The following is a 19,009-nucleotide window of genomic DNA, read 5'->3' as shown; positions in this document are numbered from 1 at the left end:
ACCAATGGCAAGTCCATCAAAAGATCTCGAAGCCATCTCGCTTCAACACCAGATGTGTCTAATGCCGTTAATTCTGCTTCCATTGTCGATCTCGTTAAGATCGTTTGCTTGCAAGACTTCCAGGAAACAGCGCCACCTCCAAGAGTAAACATATACCCAGTTGTGGCCTTCATCTCATCAGCATCAGAGATCCAATTCGCATCACTATACCCTTCAAGTACCGACGGGTATCCGGTATAGTGAAGTCCATAGTTCATAGTACCTTTCAGATAGCGCATAACTCTCTCAACAGCATGCCAATGTACATCACCCGGTTTGGAAACAAACCGGCTCAGTTTGCTCACAGCAAACGCGATGTCAGGCCTCGTTGCGCTCGCTAGGTACATCAGTGAACCAATGATTTGAGAGTATCTCAATTGATCTTTAGCCATGCCTTTGGACTTTCGAATGTGCCTCTCACGAAAGCAAATATGCGTCTCTCACGGAAGCTAAAGAAAGTGCATTTTTCCCATTTTCGATGCCTCTCGCGGAAGCAAATTTGTACTTTTTTCGCGCATTTATTTTTTCATTTTTTTCAAAAACCTAAGGAAAACCGCAAAAATTGAAAAGCCGAAAACCCTCGAAAAAACCTCATCTACACCCAAAAAATGACACATAAAAATAAAGCCCCGCAAGGGGTACCCCTTGATTAGTTGCTCCCGGACACCCCTCCTATGCAAATGGGCCGCCCCATCTTATATTGCTAGTATGGCTATAAAGACACCATAACATAATCTGTGGCACACTTCTGTTTTGTGAAGCTTCTAGAAGCTTTTGAACTGATTTTTCCCCTTTCTCTTGCTGTTTGTCGTTTTATGTTTGCCTTTTGCTTTTTTATTTTGCTCCTTTTTTTTTTCCTAAAATAGTGATTTTTTTTAAATCCATGAACTTTTCGAATATGTGAACATTATTCAAATGTGCATTTTTTTAAAATAAATCAAAAAAATTCCTAATTTACTAAAAACTATTTTTTTTACATTTTTTAATTCTTGATTTCTTTCTTCAAATTTAAGATTTTATTCCTGAAATTTGTGAAACTTTTCAAGTCCATAACCTTTTTCAAATTAACGAACAATTTTCAAATTGATTGACATTTTCCAAATTACCGAACATTTTTGAATTTGTGAAAGTTCTTTGAATTCATGAACCTTTTCAAATTTACATTTTTTTGTATTTGTTTTTCAACTCACATTTTCTCTTCGAATTCCCGATTATTTTTCAAATCTTTTATATTTTTTCTTCCAAATTAAGTTTCCTTCGGAAGTCAATGGTCAACTGATCGACCGACCAAATGAGCGAGGCGGGGTGGCGACCTCCCGCTGTTGGGCCGTTGCTCGCTTTAGGCGCGTGTGAGCGCTAGTTGTGGTTCCTGGCACAGAAGGCACCGAGTATGTGCTCCCTTTTGTTTTAGACCAGGAAACTTGAACTTTGTAGTCTAGCATCTACAGAGTTCAGACTGGACGAGATATCGAATGGCCACATTACAACGAGAATTCAACCAAGAGTTGCAAAGCTCCAGACCTCTCCAGTGTACACGCTACGAACACGTCCGTAAAACGCCAAAACTTCAAACGGGTGCACCATAGCTCACTCTCAGCCCCTCTACGCCCTCCCAACCACAAGATTTTTTTTCTCTTCCCCCGTCGAAAATCGATCCAACGAGCTAAAAAACCAAGGATTTTCCTCCTCGCCTCCTTCTTCTTCCAGCCCAAGCAAGCACGCAAAACCCCAGAGAAAAAGCCCAGCAGCAGGGAGAGCCTAGCCGCATCCGTCGATCGAATCGAGCCGAGCTACCACGCACGCCGCCACGTCTGCCTTGTGCGGTCCTGCCCCCTCCTCCAATCCAACCCACCACAGGCAAAGCAAACCCCAGCCAGAGCCGACGGCAAGCTGGACACCTACGCCATGGAGCGGGTGGCGCTGCTCCGCACTTCCGGCCGCCGCCTCCTCCAGCGCTGCGGCAGGCCCAGGCCCCTCGTGCCCGGCGCCTCCTCCTCCGCGCCGCGTCGCCGGTTGACCTCCTCGTCGGCGTCCCCTTCCTCCTCCTCCTCCTCGTCGCGGGGCGGTTCGTCGCGCCTCCTGGCCGCGGCCGCGCCGCTGCACCTGCACGCCGCGGGGCGGTACTGGCCGCTCACCGCGCCCGGCCTCGCGAGGCGCCTCTCCGTCCCCGCCGTCTCCACCTCGCCCTCCCCTGTGCCCAGTGGTGAGCTTTTGCCCCAACCCGTCTATCTGCTTATGGACTGTTTTACCTGCAGTTTCCATATCTCTAGTAGCGTCTAGGTTGCATTGCGTTGAGTCTCGGATCTCTGCATCTGTACGCTGCTCTGCTCGTTAATTTGTTTGGGATAGCTGGAGATACACTGCTTGTTATTCAAGTAACCTCTGTTGGGACTATGATAAAAGTTGTAGCTCGAGAATGAATGTGCCAGCGCATGACCTTTTTTCATTATTCTGTAAGCAGACACCGATGATGTCCATGAGTACGCGGCAAAGCTTGGCTTCGAAAAGGTATCTGAACAAGTCATAGACGAGTGCAAATCAGCTGCTGTTCTCTACAAGCACAAGAAGACAGGCGCAGAAGTGATGTCCGTGGCAAACAATGATGAGAATAAAGTGTTCGGCATTGTATTCCGTACCCCTCCGTAAGTGCATCTAGTCCTTGCCTCATGGTGTCATTGATGTTATATTATCATGCACGCAAAGCAGGGAAACTTATTCACATATAGGAAAGATGTAAACAGCATATCATTGCATGCAAGCCGTTATGGGGTTTCTGAATAAGTTTCCTTTATTACCAGGAAAAATTCGACTGGCATACCTCACATTCTTGAGCATAGTGTTCTCTGTGGATCAAGAAAGTACCCTTTGAAAGAGCCATTTGTTGAGCTCTTAAAGGGTAGTCTTCATACTTTCCTGAATGCGTTCACCTATCCGGATCGGACGTGTTATCCAGTTGCATCAACAAACACCAAGGTGACACCTATTCTATTAGTCACTTATTTGCTTCTGTCATTTATTCGGCACCACCTTTTGTAGTGTTATCATCATTTCTGTTGTTGCTTTGCAGGATTTCTATAACTTGGTTGATGTATACCTTGATGCTGTGTTTTTCCCTAAGTGCGTCGAGGACTTCCAAACATTTCAACAGGAAGGTTGGCATTATGAGCTTAACAGCCCCGAAGAAGAGATATCCTACAAAGGTTTGATTACTCAGGCTATTTTAATGAAGCAAATACATTCGGATGTGAGCTAGGTCTGCTCATTCCTCAAAAAGTACCTGAATGCAATCCTTTAACATTTGACTGTAGGTGTTGTCTTCAACGAGATGAAAGGAGTCTACTCTCAACCTGATAACATAATGGGCCGTGTGTCTCAACAGGTTAGCGATTTGTTCGACTCTGTTTTTTAGTCTGTGACTTTTATTCAGTAGGAGAGTTTGCTTATGTGTTACTTTTATCATCCTTGGAATGATACTGCGTTAGAATCACCTTGCTGTTTATTCTAATGTGTTCAGAATCTTTTCAACACATTTATTCCAATGATTGTTTCATCCTATAGTTGATCGGATTTTGGTCAATCCCCGTATAGTTTTACCAGTTAGGACTAAATTCAGGCTTTGCTGCTTGACAAACTGCACACCTTTTTTATGAGGAGCTGCTTATCTAAGAACTGACATGCGGGTCCAGGCTGTTGCATTTCCACCTGCATTCATTCTGCTTTTCTGATTGCTGTTGCAATTCCACCTGTACATTAGCAAGTTGTAGTTTCAACTGTCTCTAGTCTATACTTCTGTAGTTGATGCTTCCTTGTTTAATAGTTTGTGCTAATAGTCCCAGTGGTGAATACCCCTTTGCGCTGTTCTCATCAGATTCCAGTTCTTTTTGCCAGTTTCTCTTTTCATTATTTTAGATGCAGTTGCTACAAGAGTACCTAACATATTTGAGCTTTCTACAGGCACTTTCTCCTGATAACACGTATGGTGTGGATAGTGGTGGGGACCCAAATGATATCCCAAAGCTTACTTTCGAAGAATTCAAGGTTTCCTCAGTTCTATTTTTCTATTTTCATGAAATGATACTTAATTTGTCATTTTCTCCTCTAGAAAACTATTAGTTTCAGTGATTTTTTATTGGAAAGTAAAAGAGGAATGCTTCTAGGACCATCGAGTCCATTTTTCTATATTAGTGCACCAATAAGCTAGCATTGGTTAATTATTTTCTTCAAATTTTGAATCCCAACCTTTTAATGTCATACGTTCAGGAGTTCCACAGTAAGTTTTACCATCCGAGCAATGCTAGGATCTGGTTCTACGGTGATGATGACACAAAAGAGCGACTACGAATTCTAAGTGGTAATGTGTCCATATAGTAGTTAGTCGTGCTTATTGACAGGGTTGTTTTTTGAGCCTTTGGCTGTATTTTCTTTTTCTTTTTTTGACACCATTGTTTTTTTTCCTTATCTTGCCTCTCTTCTGTAGAATACCTTGACCTGTTTGAAGCCAGCCCTGCTCGTAATGAATCAAAGGTTATGCCTCAGAAACTTTTCAAAGAGCCAGTGAGGATTGCAGAGAAGTATCCTGCTGGCCAGGAAGGTGATTTGAAAAAGAAATATATGGTTTGCACTAACTGGCTCTTGTCAGAGGAGCCACTGGACGTAGAAACAGAGCTTGCACTTGGTTTCCTGGATCACCTGTTGCTGGGCACTCCCGCTTCACCACTTAGGAGAATTCTTCTTGAAAGTGGTTTAGGAGAGGCTATTGTGGGAGGTGGTGTTGAGGATGAGCTTCTTCAACCGCAATTCAGTATAGGCTTGAAAGGTGTATCTGAGGATAACATTGAGAAAGTTGAAGAGCTGGTTATGCAGATTTTGAAGAATTTGGCAGAGGAGGGATTTGCACCAGAAGCAGTGGAAGCATCTATGAACACGATCGAATTCTCTCTCAGGGAGAATAACACGGGATCATTTCCTCGAGGGCTGTCACTAATGCTTCGTTCGATGGTACGAGATTCATGATATGTAAAAAAGAAACATACAAGTATGTCTGGGCATATTAATATTTTCTTCAACTTCACAAAAAATTGCAGGGAAAATGGATATATGATATGGACCCTTTCGAGCCTCTGAAATATGAACAGCCGTTGCAGCAACTCAAAGCACGCATTGCAGAGAAGGGATCCAAAGCAGTATTCTCCCCGCTCATTGAAAAATATATTTTGAACAATGTGCATCGTGTTACAGTTGAAATGCAGGTATATAGAAAACCCTCCACCTAAAGAGTTCTATATGAAATGAGTTTTTTGTTACCTCTTAAAATTTGATACTTTGTTGTGCAGCCTGATCCAGAGAAAGCTTCACGTGATGAAGCTGCCGAGAAAGAAATTTTAAAACAAGTAAAATCTAGCATGACTCAGGAGGATCTTGCAGAGTTGGCACGTGCTACAAAGGAGCTGAAGGACAAACAAGAGACTCCTGATCCTCCAGAAGCTCTCAAAGCTGTTCCTAGCCTGTCGCTACAAGATATCCCTAAAAAGCCTATTCATGTACCAATAGAGGTAATTCTTTGACTTGCAACATCTTTACATCAGCTGAAAGTATTAGGCTAGGTTAGCTCAAAATTCTCAGTCAAGTTGAGCTATATTGCAAATATGAATTCTACTTCAATATGTCGTCGGACCGTGTCAGTTCTTAGTTTCCAGATCCTGATTGGGAAAGAAACCAGAGGCCTGCTCACATAGGTCAAAGTTCAGTGAAAACTTTCTGGCTTTGCATTACTTAGCACGGTCCATTGTTTTTTAGCTACTGATTTGGGTGCTGTGATGTTTCCTCATATAATCTAGCATTTGTAAGAGTTAAGATTACTGGTGAGAACTTGATTGCACTGTAATATATGTAACTACTAATAGTGGCTGATTTGATATGTGGGTGATGTGGTCTGTCAGCCTCCTCCCTCCTTTCCCAAACCTTGCTCGCAGTAAAAGGGAAATTTGACTGCGTGTTGATACAAAGGGTCCTTTGTTCAGCTTAGTAACTTTCATAAACAATATTGTCACAACAGCAAAAGCTAACTGGCAGACTAAGGCATAGCCTAGTGGTGGGAAGGGGGTGATGCCTTCCCACCCACTCAGGTTCAAGGCATGGTACTTGCAATTTGGGTTTGTTGCACCGATTATACTGTAGGGGGTTCCCTTACAGTCTTTCTGTCAAAAAAAAAAAGCAAAAGCTAACTGGAGACTAGCAAATAGCCTCCTTACCCGACAGGCTGAGATTGATTGCCTGACGAGCAAGAGATCTGAAGTTACAGAATCTGTCCTGTAAATTAGTCAGAGGCTACATGTTCTGCTATTTGTAGGCCAAAGTTAAAAATTATCAATCTAAGACTCTAAATCTTCTATGATTATACTCAATTTGTATATCCTAGAATTGAATCTGGAGTTAAGCAGAACTAGGCATTAGCATATAGAAAGTTCCTTTCAAAAAGTACAGAGGATGGTTTGACAACGTTGGAAGTATGACTTTTTTTTTTATTAGGAGGTAGCATACCTTTTTGTTTCCTGAGGATGCCTGTTTTTACCATCTCTTTACTTTATTGTTTTATTAGTCGAGATAGTATAATCTTCATTTCTGGAATGCGGTATTTAGGTGGGGGAGATAAACGGTGTCAAGGTCTTGCAACATGATCTCTTCACCAATGATGTAGTCTACTCCGAAGTTGTATTTGATATGGGTTCTATGAAGAAAGAACATCTACAACTGTTGCCTTTGTTCTGGTGAGATCCCTGAAGTCCAATCAAGACATTGTTTGTATTTACCATGAAGGCTGAACATATTTTGCTTTTCTCTGTGCTTTCATATACTATGTGGTATTTCAACTAATTGGATGTTCATTCTAGCCAATCCTTACTGGAGATGGGCACAAAAGACATGGACTTCGTGCAGCTTAATCAATTAATTGGAAGAAAAACTGGAGGCATATCAGTTTACCCATTAACATCTTCAATAAAGGGAAAAGAAGATCCTCTTACTCGTATTGTCGTTCGAGGAAAGGCAATGTCAACGCGCGTAGAAGATTTGTTTCACCTGGTATGTTTATGATATTTGTCTGTATAGATCATACTACCAACGGTAATGACAGGGTGGAAAGACATGCTTAATCTGTTTAGTGCTCATCCCTCTGGGAAAATTACCATACTGTAGTCACCCAGTTACTTATCTTATATTTGCATCATGGAAATAAATCCTTGTTCTGTTCTTGCAGATGAACTGTCTTCTTCAAGATGTTCAGTTCACAGAACAACAGAGGTTCAAGCAGTTTGTTTCCCAAAGTAAAGCAAGAATGGAGGTACAAAACTAGTATATTTGTGATTCAGATTACTATACGCATGCATGCATTTTGTTGTCTAATGATTTCTCTAACACAGAATCGATTGAGGGGTAGTGGCCACGGTATAGCAGCTGCCAGAATGGATGCTAAGTTAAATGCAGCTGGATGGATTTCAGAACAGCTGGGTGGTGTTAGGTAAGATTCTTTATGTTATATACACTCCATTTGCAGATTGTTAACTCAGCTGGTTATGGACATGATTATGGCCTTGTGAGCATACTTACGTAACTACATGTAGTGTACCATAGCTTGCACTTTTGATACACAGTCTTGGTTGCTTACCTAATATTCTTCATTTTGTTCTTAGCAAGCCACTATTAGCTATTATTTTGATCCACAGGACATTTTCTTTTAGATTTCATATGTTGATGCATTTGTTGCTATTGCCAGTTATCTTGAATATCTACGAGACCTGGAGACGAAGATTGATCAAGATTGGGACAGAATATCTGCTTCACTTGAGGAAATGAGGAAGTCTCTATTTTCTAAGGAAGGTTGCTTGATAAACATAACAAGCGACTCAAAAAATCTTGAAAAATCTGGTCAACATATTGCCAAATTTCTTGATGCACTGCCAAGTGCCCCATCCCTGGGAAGTGATCCATGGCTCTCTCGTCTGCCTTCTGTTAATGAAGCCATTGTTATCCCTACACAGGTAAGGCTAATTTGTCGTGCTCTCTGACATTAGCTTTGAGCAGTTATTGTAAGATGATTATTCCCTCATTGACATACTGAATGATGCTCAATTTATCTGTTGCCTGAAGGTTAATTATGTTGGAAAAGCTGGAAACTTATACCAAAGTGGATACCAACTTAATGGAAGTGCCTATGTCATATCCAAGCACATAAGCAACACATGGTTATGGGACCGCGTTCGAGTTAGTGGTGGCGCATATGGAGGGTTCTGTGATTTTGACACTCATTCAGGTACTTTGATCTTATACCTGCTCTTGCCCCACTTACATTCATGTCAATAGTTAAGTACCTTACATACTCTGCTGGCTCTACATTATCGTAAATATTCTGTCTCCTTTTTGGCTTTTGCAGGGGTCTTTTCCTATTTGTCATACCGTGATCCGAACTTGCTGAAAACACTAGAGGTCTATGATGGGACTGCAAAGTTCCTCAGAGAACTAGAGGTAGATGATGATGCTCTCACAAAAGCTATTATTGGAACCATAGGGGATGTTGATTCCTACCAGCTACCAGATGCTAAAGGTTACAGCAGGTACATAATCATCCTCTCTATTTGCATAGTGCACAATAACCAACCCCCATACGATAATGTGCATATGGGCTTATGAAAACCAGTGACTTATTGCTGGTCCGCATTGCTTGAAATTGTGCCCAAGATTCTTTTATAAGAATATCGGTGTTGATACCCAACCTAGAACATTTGTTATGCATGTCCTTACGTATTGATTGTTCTTTGTTGGAGATAACCCACCCTTTCTTAGTATTGTCTGCAACCAAGTTAAATCTTGACTTGGATCACGGTTGCAAACACACACATCAACAAGACAAAAATATGCTCTTATATGCATATAATATCATAGGCCATGAGGGAACACATAGAGTAATAAATTGGATTTCGCTGTTTTCAGCCTGATGCGGTATTTGTTGGGCATCACTGAGGAGGAACGCCAGCAAAGGCGCGAAGAGATACTCGCAACCAGGTAGATATTTCTATGGTCTAAATTGCACATTCCTTGAGCACACTTACAGAATCGTCCCAGGCATATATTTTTGTGCAAATTCTCTTATCATGTTGTTTCTCGTGTGGCAGCGTGAAGGATTTCAAGGAGTTTGCCGATGCTGTAGAAACGATCAATGACAATGGGGTTGTGGTGGCTGTAGCATCGCCTGACGACGTCGAGGCAGCAAACAAAGAGAAGTCATTATTTCCAGACATCAAGAAGTGCCTGTGAGGCCTCTCCATTCCCACGCCGGCGGGGTTGAGCCTGGACCTGCGCCGAGCAGAGGTTCTTCAGCGTTTTGCTCGACTGATGAAGAATGGTCTGGCGCTGTGACATGAGTTCGCGTGGCGAGAGCACTCCCATTTTTAGGGGAAATAATTAGTTCAGGGTGTTGAGCGAAGCACAATAGTTAAACAGAGTTGCATTGCTGCCTTTCCCCCTCTGCAATCAGTGCTCAAACAAGCCGGTTGTACACCAAGTTGCTGATAGGAAATTACGAGCTGATGAGAACCTGCTCAAATTTTAGCTGAATATTTTGTAATTGGCTACACAAAAGATATGAACGTTTTCGCAACTCGGTTGATCAAGGCCACTTCCTATCAGACCACTTCCTGACCGTAAGATTAGAAGCATCGCAGTCCTTGGACCCTTAATTAAGTGGGACTGCTATTAACTACTGGCCGATTTAACATCTGATTTCTGCAAGAATTGAGCTGCAAAATTCCTGCCTCCGAAGACAGCAATTACGGCAATAAAACTTACAAAGCGGCGTCTGAACATTTATATTTTCTGCACCATAACTCCACTCACCTATGGTTTACTACTAATGAGTATCTCCCAAGGCTGAATTTGAGGAAACCAGTTAGGGAGTATCTCCCAAGGCTGGTCGGCACTACTACTAACATGTGGATCGAATTTGAGCAGAAACCAATCCTGCTGAGATGAACAGGCGAGTACTACCTATCATCTCATTTCCTGCCGCTCTGCTGCTGAGCCTGGTGCTGCTGCCTGTGCAGCTGCGCGGACGCGATGGCCAGCATCGACCTCACCTTGGCGACCGCCGCGGCGTTCTCCGGCGGGCAGCTGGCCAGCGCCGCCCGCAGCGACCGCACGGCCGCGTCCGGCCGCCCGGCCCCGAGCGCCGCGCACGCCGCGCGGTACGCCTCGTCCGCGACCCGCGCGTCGTGGCAGGCGGCGGCGGGGGAAGAAGGAACCCGCGCCGCGGACGACGCCCCCTCCCGCTCCTCCCCGTCCTCTCCCTTGCCGCGCGGAGGCCGCGAGGAGGTGGAGGCGGGGGCGGGGTCGAGGAGGGCGCAGGCGCGGGCGTACTCCGTGGAGGCGATGGCGGCGTCGATCTGGGACATGAGGGACTCCGGGTTCGAAGGGAAGCTGCGGATCGCGTCGAACGGGCTCCAGCCCCGCCGCCCGCCGCCGGCGCTGCCCGACATGTCTGCAGCCGCGGTGCGGATTAGAATTGATGGGTAGTAGTAGTGCCGACCAGCGAGGAGGGAGAGGGGGAGGAGGGGGGAGGTAGGTAGCTCGAGTCACTTGCGAAACCAGCTGAAATACTACTGCGTAGTGGTGTCTTATGTGTGACCCGACTCAAATTTATTAGATTTGTTTAAAAGAATATTTTCTAATAGAACTAAGAAGTAAGAACACATAAAAAAATGCTTCCTGTCGGAAATATTAGCACATTTCCAACTAATCTAATCCACAAGTAAATCCTAAACATGGCAAATACGGTATGCATCTCATACCAATCTAAACATGGCAAATACGGTATGCATCTCATACCAATACCTAAACATGTGAGCACGTACGGTATATAGAACTGAAACATTTATGAACAACATATATACGGCCAGCACATAAGCGAGCAAATAGGGGATGAACGAGTCGTACCTTTCGGTTGGCCAGGCCAACGGGCGGCGGCAACGGCATCCTCGTCATCGGTCGAGGCCTTCTTCTTGGCGGCTTCGTCGCCAACCATGAAGTCGATGCATGGGAAGTAGTGGAAGCAGAGACGAACGGATAGGGAGCAGTCGTGTCGAAATGCTCCCCAAGAACCTTATTGCCATTCTCCCACAGGATCTCGAATGACAGGGTTCCGGAGGCACCTGCTCTCCCAACCAACCGTGCACGCGGTCGTCGGGATGGGATCGCCGAAAGCAGCACATAGAGAGGAACAGTAGATGACAACTAGGGTGTGCAGGAGTGAGTGAGTGAACAACCCACGGTCCAGCATCTTCGACGGTGGCACTACTATAGCGACTCGCCGATTAATCCGAGATTAAATAACCATTCCCGTCCGACAAAAATAAACTTCGATTTGGCTTATTCCCGCAACCCACGACACGCGCGTGTCGTGACCAGGAGAGATGGGCGGCGGAGGAGGAACACGCGTGTAGAACTCATCTTCCCAAGCTCCCAATGGCATGTCTAGAGCGGCCCTTATAAAAAGGTCTCACTCCCACTCCACTAACAGTATGGTACTAAATTTCCCACCACTTGCCATGCATCTAAATGGGCTTTAGAGATTATCCAGGGATTAATGTCTTATATGTGCCTAAGCTCATCTATAATCCAACACTTCCTACGTCCCATAATGTAAGATCTTTTTTCAAGCTATGTTAGCCTTTTCTTTTTCTTTTTTAAGGATCAAGAACATTACCAAAAGTTCCTCTCAAGGATCCTATCCTATTAGGTATATGTTCCCTGCCTTTTCTCATTAGGATCGGAAATCTTATATTTTTCATATCCATACACCATTGAATCCTAGGGGTTTCAGAATCTGCCTATTTTAAAATCATGAACCAAGAAGAGTTGGGTATGTTTTTCTATTAATTTTATTTTAAGATCTCAAGATAAGCCTAAAAAATACATACAAAACATCCTGAACATAATAAAAATTATATTGATGTTCATGAACCAACCATTGACCACTACCGTCGCCAGAGCGAGTCACCGTTTCCCTATCAGAGGCGACCTGGTCTTATTGATGATAGCTGGGAAATCTTCGTGCAAGTGCATGCATCCAGGAACTGAAGTCATCATCGTTGAACCCTTGAATCAATATAAAGCACATGGCATCAGATCTCGTCATTGTGCACACATGACAAGAAAACCCTAACCTTACTTCCTCCAAGGAGGCAACAAGAATCTACGTTGGAGCTTTCGTCGACTTCGTCTCGACTCAAGGAGAATCGTGTTGAAAATATGCCCTAGAGGCAATAATAAAGTGGTCATTATTATATTTCCTTATTCATGATATCGTTTATTATCCATGCTATAATTATATCGATTGAAAACTCAAATACATGTGTGGATGCATAGACAACAACGTGTCTCTAGTGAGCCTCTACCGGACTAGCTCGTTGATCAAAGATGGATATGGTTTCCTAGCCATAGACATTAGTTGTCATTTGATAATGAGATCATATCATTGGGAGAATGATGTGATGGACAAGACCCAAACTATAAATGTAGCATATGATCGTATCAAGTTTATTGCTATCGTTTTCTGCATGTCAAGTATCTGTTCCTATAAACATGTGATCATGCAACTCACTGACACCGGAGGAGTACCTTGTGTGTATCAAACGTCGCAACGTAACAGGGTGATTATAAAGATGCTCTACAGGTATCTCCGAGGGTATCTGTTGAGTTGGCATGGATTGAGGCTGGGATTTGTCACTCCGTATGACAGAGAGGTATCTCGGGGCCCACTCGGTAATACAACATCACAATGAGCTTGCAAGCAATGTGACTAAGGAGTTATCCATGGTATCTTGTGTTATAGAACGAGTAAAGATACTTGCCGGCAACAAGATAGAACTAGGTATGGAGATACTGATGATCGAATCTCGGGCAAGTAACATACCAATGGACATAGGGAACTGCATACAGGATTAGCTGAATCCTTAAAACCATGGTTCAACCGATAAAGATTTTCGTTGAATATGTAGGAACCAATATGAGCATCCAGGTCCCACTATTGGTTATTGACCGGAGAGGAGTCTCGGTCATGTCTGCATATTCCAGAACCCATACGGTCGCACGCTTAACGCTCGGTAGCACTAGGGTAGTATTGAGATATTAATAGTGGAAAATCCGAAGGTTGTTCGAAGTCCCGGATGGGACCCAGGACGTCACGAGGAGCTCCGGAATAGTCCAGAGGTAAAGATTCATATATGGAAAGTTGTTATCAGGGTTTCGGAAAAAGTTCGAGTTTTTTCGGTATTGTACCAGGAAGGTTCTAGAGGGTTCCAGAGTGGGGCCCACCTGCATGGGGACCCACATGAACGTGGGTAGTGGGGGAAATCCCCACAACCCTGGTCTAGGCACACAAAGATTCTCCTTTAAAAGGAATAGTATCATATCCCGAAGGTATAAGATCAGGATCCCTAAAAATGGGATAGCGACCGATTTGGAAGGAAAGGAGGGATTTCCTTCCTCCCCTTTGACCAATGACCCTAGGGCCTTGGACGACAAATCACCAGCCCCCTCCACGCCTATATAAAGGTGGGGAGGCATTGAGGGCAGCTCCCCTTCGACCCTTAGCCGTTACCTCTCCCAACTCCTCCCAGGTTTCACCGGTACACGTTTGGCGAAACCCTGCTGGAGTTCCGCTGCCATCACCACCACCATGCCGTCGTGTTGGTTCAGATCTCATCTACATCCTCTCCCTCCCTTGCTGGATCAAGAAGGAGAGGACGCCACCGAGCCGTACGTGTGCTAAACTTGGAGGTGTCGCACATGCGGTACTTGGATCGGATTGGATCTCGACGCGAGTACGACTACGCCAACCATGATATCTAGATTGTTAATGCTTTCGGTCTACAAGGGTATGTAGACACCACTCTCCTCTCGTAGATGTGCATCTCCTAGATTGATCTTGAAAGGGCTAGTTATCGACTAGAGGGGGGGGGGGTGAGTAGGCGATTTTTATGAAAGTCTTCAAAACATGGGAGTTTCGAAGACAAACATTAGAAACAACACTATTTGTATGCAGCGGAAGGTAGACTACACTAGACAAGCCATAGTCAAGTATTTAGTGAAAGCACGAAGACTATTAGCAGCTAGGTAGTAAAGATCAGGATGGAAGATAGTATGAAGCCAATCAGGACAAGTAGTCACACAGTGAAGTCAAACATATAATGCAAGCAGACAATGACTTCATGAAGACAAACTGTAAGTAAAGAGAAGTGAGAGATAGAACTAGTAGCTTCAGGAGGACAGGGGTTTGTTCGACCAGTTCCAGTTGCTGTGACAACTATACGTCTGGTTAGGGAGGCTGAGATTTAACTCAGAAGACCGCGTCTTCACCTTATTCCCCTTGAGCTAAGGACTCTCAGTCCCCGCCCAATCACTCTGGTAAGTCTTCAAGGTAGACTCCCAAACCTTCACAGACTTCGTTCATCGGCAATCCACAATGACTCTTGGATGCTCAGAACGTGACGCCTAACCGGCTGGAGGATTCACAGTCCTCAAGTGAAATAAGTCTTCAGATCATGCGGACAGAAAGACTTCAGTGATGCCAAACACTCTTTGGGCTCTGGGTGGTTTGGGCTTTGTCCTCGCAAGGATTATCTCTCAAAAGCTTCGGAGGCGGGTTGCTCTCTAACGACAAAAGCCGTGTACTAACTCTGAGCAACCACCAATTTATGGTGTAGGGGCTGGGCTATTTATAGCCACTGGGCAACCCGACCTGATTTGTCCTAAATGACACTGGGTCACTAAGGAACTGACACGTGTTCCAACAGTCAGATTTCAAACACACGCGGCAGCTTGACTTGGGCTACAAGTAAAGCTGACTCATCCGACTTTGGATAAGATTTGCTCTAATTGTGTTCGCTCGAAGACATATGATTTGGTTGAGCATCACTTCAGTCACTCTGACTTTGTTCACTTGGACCCCACTTAACAGTGCGGTGGTTCCTATGACTCAACAAATAAGAAAGGAAACAACAAAACAGCTAAGTCTTCGCGCTCCATAGTCTTCAGGCGCTGTCTTCTCATGTCATAGTTTTCAACGTGATTAGCTTCACATACCACCATTGTCTTCAATGTCTTCACACATTTTTAGGGGTCATCTCCGGTAGGTAAACCTAATCAACGAGGGACTATTACCTGTGTTATCCCGCAATTCTCACAAACACATTAGTCCCTCAACCAGGTTTGTCATCAATACTCCAAAACCAACTAGGGGTGGCACTAGATGCACTTACAATCTCCCCCTTTTTGGTGATTGATGACAAACTGGTTGAAGTTTTCAACGTGGATAAAAGTATGTGAAATTGTAAAGGATTAAGATATTGTCTTCATAGATGGTAAACAGGCTCCCCCCTGAAGATGTGCATATAGATGTTTTGCATTGGAATGCAAATGCACATGGCAGGTTGTACTTGTGGAGATCCTCTTCACCATATGAAGACAATACATCATGCATGAACAGATATACAAAAATAATGACATGCATAATGAAAAATGGACGTCTGCGGAATGGCTTCATGTGGGATTTATCATCGCATCACAGAATATCAGAAAAAGTAGCAGACGACCATCGAGTTTAAGTGTTACAACCCAGAGAATCAAATGTATCAAAAGCAAGAGTTGTAAACACTTGGAAAAAATATAGCAACCACCCATAAGTACCCGCTGGAAGACTATCAACATATGCTTCTCCCCCTTTTGTCAGTAAGGACCAAAAAGGTTTGAAGACATAGTCTCTACTCGTTCCCATGAGGAGTAGGTGAGGTAGCAGGGTCGTCGCCAAGGTTTGGTGGTGCAGACGAACTTGGTGCAGTGTTGATCCATGCCGAAGGTGGAGATGGTGAAGTAGCATCATCGGCGTCATCAAGAACTCTGGCATTTACAGTTGCTGTGGAGGAGTACTCTGAATCTTTAAGGGATGGGGTGCGACGCAAGACAACATTCCTGGGTGGAGTGGTGTCGAACTTGAATCTTTCTGTTAAGCCATCGTCTTGAAGATCAGCTTCGGCACTGAGCAATGTCAAACTCTTCCATGCCCTCCGACTGGTTTCATGAGTGACAAAGGCATTCTTGGTGGCAAGGTTGCGAATGCGATTGACGTCCACCAAGAGGCTTTGCATCTGACGCTTTAGCCAGAAATGATGCTTGTCGTGTTTTTGATGCAAGGCCACGAGAAGCTCTCGGTCATTAAGCACACGAGATTGCTTTTGGGGCCTCTGAGCAATAGTGCTTTCTGTGGCTTCAGTACGAGCACGACGAGTATTGCCAGCAAGCGGATAAACATGAGCAGCAGCTTGAATGCCTTCAACATGCTGAGAGAAACTTTGATGATCGGCATTGTGAAGATATATTGCCTCCTTGGCAGGCTCTGGGTATATGGCTTCGACTGACATATCAACCTCTGGCAGGAATATAAGATGGTTGCGTACAGAGGGCTGATAGTTAATAGCGGAGTGAAGCTTGATCAGACGCATAACCCATGAAGCATAGAATTTTAGTCCAAAGATGTCTGAGCCAGATGCAGCAAATTGACGAATGAAGAAATCCTGAGCATTGAAGCTTTTGCCATTGAGAATATAGAAGACCAATGTCTTCATTGCACCTTCAAGCTTTGCTGAGGAAGAGTGTCCTTTGATGGGCCATAGAGTTCGCCTAATGATGTGATAGATGGTGCGAGGCAGATACTCTAGGTCTTCAACAAAGAATTCCTTGGTATATTCACCATCATGTGGCAGTGGCTTCATCATGCTTAGCATTTGGCTCATGTTGGGCTCTGGCTTCTAAAAGATGCTCTCCAATGCATCGCGGTGAAGCTGACAACCTGGTTCATAGAGTTCACCGGGAGGGGACAGGCTAGTAAGCTCAATAAGATCAAAAGCTTTGGCTTCATGATGTACATTTCCTATCATCCACTCAAGGACCCATGCCTTCAGATCCCTGTTGTAGCCGCGAATGTGGAGAGTTGCATAGAATTTTAGCAGAAGCTCTTCATTCCAATTCTCCTTCTCAGTGACAAAGCGGAGAAGGCCTACATCTCTGAAACAGTCAAGTGCTTCTTCTAAGCAGGGCAGGCCAGCAATGGCTTCAGAATCCAGATGCATATGAGGAAATATGCGCCCTTGGTTGTATAGAACACATGAGTAATAGCTGCGTTGCTGATAACTCCAGAACCGATCAGATGATATTCTTGGCTTGGAATATGGGTTCTTGGCACTGTCAAAGAAAGTGTTGTGTGCAATGAAGCCATTGACATTGAATGATCCTGGTGCAGATGCAGTACCTGGGAGCCGTGGCAACCTTGGCTTTGGCTTCTGAACCTGAGGCCTGTGCTCCACATGATAATCAAACTAAGGGCCGGGAGCAGGCGGAGGAACCAGAATAGGCCATCTGACAAGGACCAGCTCGCCTTGATAGAATGCTTGCTCAATAGTGTGTGGCCTTGGTGGTAGGTACAGGAGCAGAGGCATTTGCAATGGCGTCAGGCTACACATTGGTGGTAGGTGCATCATTGGCTTCATGCACAATGTTGACTGTAGGCGCCACATTATCTTCGGCCATAACAATGTCATTGGCGTCAGTAGTGTTGTTGGTGGCCGCCTCAGGATTCTCAACCTCCACTTGAGTAGATGGTGGGTCAGGCACAGACGCGTTCTCCTTGAGAACAACTTCTTCTTGGTTGGTAGGGGGTGTAGCAACACGTTCTTCTTCTTGTCTTTCATCGGCTGATGCAGCCGGAATTTCTTCAGTAGCATTAGCTTCTGACACGGGAATCGTCACAGAAGGATTGTCTTCAGGGAACACTTGACGTGCCACTGAGCTGGACTGGTGAGAATCCTCTTCTGTGATGGTTGTCATGGAGACTGATGGCCTCTGGCCTTTGCGAAGCCGTTGAAACACGGGCGACGCTTTTGGTGATGGTGTGGTCTCCAAGTAATTGTCGTCATTTACCAGTGGGCTGGTGACTTGCGCTGGTGGAGGACGGTGTGTACTTGGTGAGTCTTGACTTGGGTTTGATGGTTGAGGGCGATCAGCCCATGAGGCAACCTGAGAGATTGGCGTCAAAGGACGACCAATACTGATGAGTTCGCTGTTCGTGAGAACATGCGATGATACCGTTTGGTGCTCGATCTGAGGAAGGACTTCATCATCAACTACATTGTCTTGGGGACCAATGTCTTCAGTCATGATGGGGTCGACGACTGGAACTTCTTGAGCTTTAGGAGCCTCTGTGGAAGCAGGCTCATGAACTATCAGTTGAGCTCTTGGTTTTCGGATGCAGGACGAGCATAAGACAGGGGCTCGACAATGAGGGGCTCTTTGGGAGCATCCCGATCTTTCTTCTTGATCTTTCTCTTCTTGGGCAAGGGAGTGTCATCAGTAGTGTTCTTGAACTTGCGCTTTCTGGCTTCGGCTTCAGCTGCCCTGGTTTTCTTCAGTTCTGAAGCCACTATGGGGACCTTAGGCTTCGAGCATGTCATGCTGGCTGGGAAGACAATACGAGGTTCTTCCTGCCTTGATGCTTCAGTTGGGGCCACAATAGACTTCTTCTTTTTGGTAGCAAGCTTGGGGTCGATGCCAGGACGCCCAAGTGCCTTGCGTTTCTCAGCTTCATTGTAAGCTTAAACACACTTGGCAGCTAGGTTCTTCATCCATTCCCGAGAGCCTTTGGCTTCTTCATGTTTCTTGCAAAATGCCTCTTTGAGGTCATTCAACATCAACTTGAATTTCTAAACACCAGCCACACTAAGCTTGGCCATGTGCTTCTTGAACTGTTCTTTCTCATAGTCAATTTTGTTTTTCAGTTTGACAATCTTCTGAGACAGAGCCAGCTCAGGAGCAATGATGCCTTGGAAGGCGACGCTGATGCCAATTGGGAGCTGAAGATCATCAAAACTGA

At 44.7% G+C, this 19,009-nt stretch overlaps 2 protein-coding genes across 2 annotated transcripts; one reads left to right on the top strand and one right to left on the bottom strand.

Annotated features, from left to right (window-relative positions):
* Positions 1–1,743: 1,743 nt before the first annotated feature.
* On the top strand, positions 1,744–9,704 carry LOC119320332 (presequence protease 1, chloroplastic/mitochondrial-like). Its single transcript, XM_037594436.1, has 19 exons — positions 1,744–2,242; positions 2,501–2,681; positions 2,838–3,012; positions 3,107–3,239; positions 3,348–3,418; positions 3,994–4,077; positions 4,300–4,390; positions 4,517–5,037; positions 5,124–5,288; positions 5,373–5,591; positions 6,679–6,806; positions 6,930–7,119; positions 7,295–7,378; positions 7,458–7,555; positions 7,811–8,075; positions 8,185–8,347; positions 8,468–8,648; positions 9,025–9,096; positions 9,207–9,704. Exons 1-19 carry the CDS (start codon positions 1,945–1,947, stop codon positions 9,346–9,348), a joined length of 3,261 nt encoding a protein of 1,086 aa, XP_037450333.1. The 5' UTR covers positions 1,744–1,944; the 3' UTR covers positions 9,349–9,704.
* A 121-nt stretch (positions 9,705–9,825) lies between these two features.
* On the bottom strand, positions 9,826–10,682 carry LOC119320333. The gene has a single exon (XM_037594437.1). The coding sequence runs from the start codon at positions 10,563–10,565 to the stop codon at positions 10,086–10,088; it is 480 nt and encodes a 159-aa protein (XP_037450334.1). The 5' UTR covers positions 10,566–10,682; the 3' UTR covers positions 9,826–10,085.
* Between the last annotated feature and the right edge of the window lie 8,327 nt (positions 10,683–19,009).

The sequence above is a fragment of the Triticum dicoccoides genome, chromosome 6B (genome assembly GCF_002162155.2).
Source record: "Triticum dicoccoides isolate Atlit2015 ecotype Zavitan chromosome 6B, WEW_v2.0, whole genome shotgun sequence".
NCBI classification, from domain to species: Eukaryota; Viridiplantae; Streptophyta; class Magnoliopsida; order Poales; family Poaceae; genus Triticum; species Triticum dicoccoides.
Note: the sequence above shows the minus strand (reverse complement) of the source record. Positions and strands in the feature narration are given on the sequence as shown.